The sequence below is a fragment of the Sinocyclocheilus grahami genome, unplaced genomic scaffold, assembly GCF_001515645.1.
Source record: "Sinocyclocheilus grahami isolate Dianchi unplaced genomic scaffold, SAMN03320097.WGS_v1.1 scaffold199.1, whole genome shotgun sequence".
NCBI lineage: Eukaryota > Metazoa > Chordata > Actinopteri > Cypriniformes > Cyprinidae > Sinocyclocheilus > Sinocyclocheilus grahami.
The window spans coordinates 776,467-778,091 of NW_015505378.1; the positions used below are offsets into that span (position 1 = coordinate 776,467).

The 1,625-nt window shown below is 38.4% G+C and overlaps 1 protein-coding gene across 3 annotated transcripts in view; it reads left to right on the plus strand.

Moving 5' to 3' along the window:
• Positions 1 to 1,048, plus strand: part of dynlrb2 (dynein light chain roadblock-type 2) — a 2,576-nt gene extending 1,528 nt beyond the window's left edge. For all 3 annotated transcript variants that reach the window (XM_016285589.1, XM_016285590.1, XM_016285591.1), the window contains 2 exons: positions 390 to 557; positions 629 to 1,048. In XM_016285589.1, coding sequence (XP_016141075.1) covers positions 390 to 557; positions 629 to 672 — 212 coding nt within the window. In that variant the 3' untranslated portion in view covers positions 673 to 1,048. The remainder of the gene's footprint in view (positions 1 to 389; positions 558 to 628) is intronic.
• The last annotated feature ends 577 nt before the right edge of the window (positions 1,049 to 1,625 follow it).

The following is a 1,625-nucleotide window of genomic DNA, read 5'->3' on the forward strand; positions in this document are numbered from 1 at the left end:
GTGTGAGTGTGTGTGAGTGTGAGTGTGTGTGGGTGTGTGAGTGTGTGTGTGTATGTGTGTGAGTGTGTGTGTGTGTGAGTGGGTGTGTGTGGGTGTGTGTGTGTGTGTGTGTTCACTGCTGTGTGTGTGCACTTGGATGGGTTAAATGCAGAGCACTAATCCCGAGTATGGGTCACCATACTTGGCCACACTTCACTTCATTATAATATAATATAATATTTACCACAATTCTACATAGGTACAAGCTATTTGTAGATTTACCTCTGGTTACCATTGTGTTACTATAAAAAAAATTCAATAATTATTAAAATGAGTTTTACAATAATAAGTGTACCTTTTCACTCATATGGCTTATGCACATATGTCTTGTTTGTCTGCTTTATTTTCAGGCATTCCCATCAAAACCACTCTAGACAACTCAACGACGGTGCAGTACGCAGGACTGCTGCATCAGCTGACTATGAAAGCCCGGAGTACAGTCAGAGACATCGACCCCCAGAACGACCTGACATTTCTGCGCATCAGGTCCAAGAAACACGAGATCATGGTGTCGACAGGTGGGTCCTGTCTCGCTTATCAGGCTGTTGAACGCTTATATAGCTCTCACCCTTTCCCCGTTTTCCTCCAGATAAAGAATACCTGTTGATCGTCATCCAGAACCCAGCTGAATAGTGTCACGATGCTGTGTTTCACACAGACACATGAACCAAATGCTATTCTTTAAAGCATGTACATTTATTGTACATGAAATGCATCAAAAGGTTTGATTGTTCAGTGTGATTGATTGCATGTAAAGTCATCAATAAATAAGTGAATTGTTTCTTTATTGTGGAGTATGGGTCTTTAAGGCCTTTAGTTTTTAAGGTCATTTTTAGGAAGTGCAATTCATATCATCTCCACAAGATGGCAGGAGATCAAGCAGATGCTTTGCATTGCTGCTCATTTGCTTCTGTGAAAAATTGCTGGTTTAATGGGTTGTGACAACGGTGGTCTGGTTTATTGTGCTCTTACTGTAGTATTAAGATAATTGGGTTTGTATGAATGTCTATCAACCACACTAAAAACATAAAGCACATTTAGTAGAAATATATGCTGGATAAATATGGTTATTAAATGTGGTCGGTGTGGTGGATTTGCAGGTTTGGCTGGTTCATATGTCACTCAGGAGCTTTGTTTGAGCTTCAGCTGATTTGCGTGTTGTGTGTTTGCGTGTATGTGCCTGAGGGTCAGTGTTGTCTTTTGAAAAGAACAATGCAGCCAGAACATTTGTGCTCTATTTACTCGAACACAATCATTTCTTTTCCTTTTCTGCCTTAAGCTTTTTCTTCTGGTTGCAGTTCTACTGGTTTTTACCCAAATAAATCTATTAAGGCACTTTCCATGAACAGTGCAGCCTGTAAATTGGCATCCAATAAAGCAATAAAGGCACAACTCCATGTTCTGTTAAGTGATTATCTAATAAAATAAAGATGAGGCATGAAAAACAGCAAGTTAATAGTGGTCTTGTGTCTTGTCCTTTTCTACTGCATCCAAAAATAAAAATCCTAAAATATGGTAGAAAATAATAATAATAATTGTTGTTGATGTTGTTGCTGTTTTTACTTTAAATAATAATATATAAATAC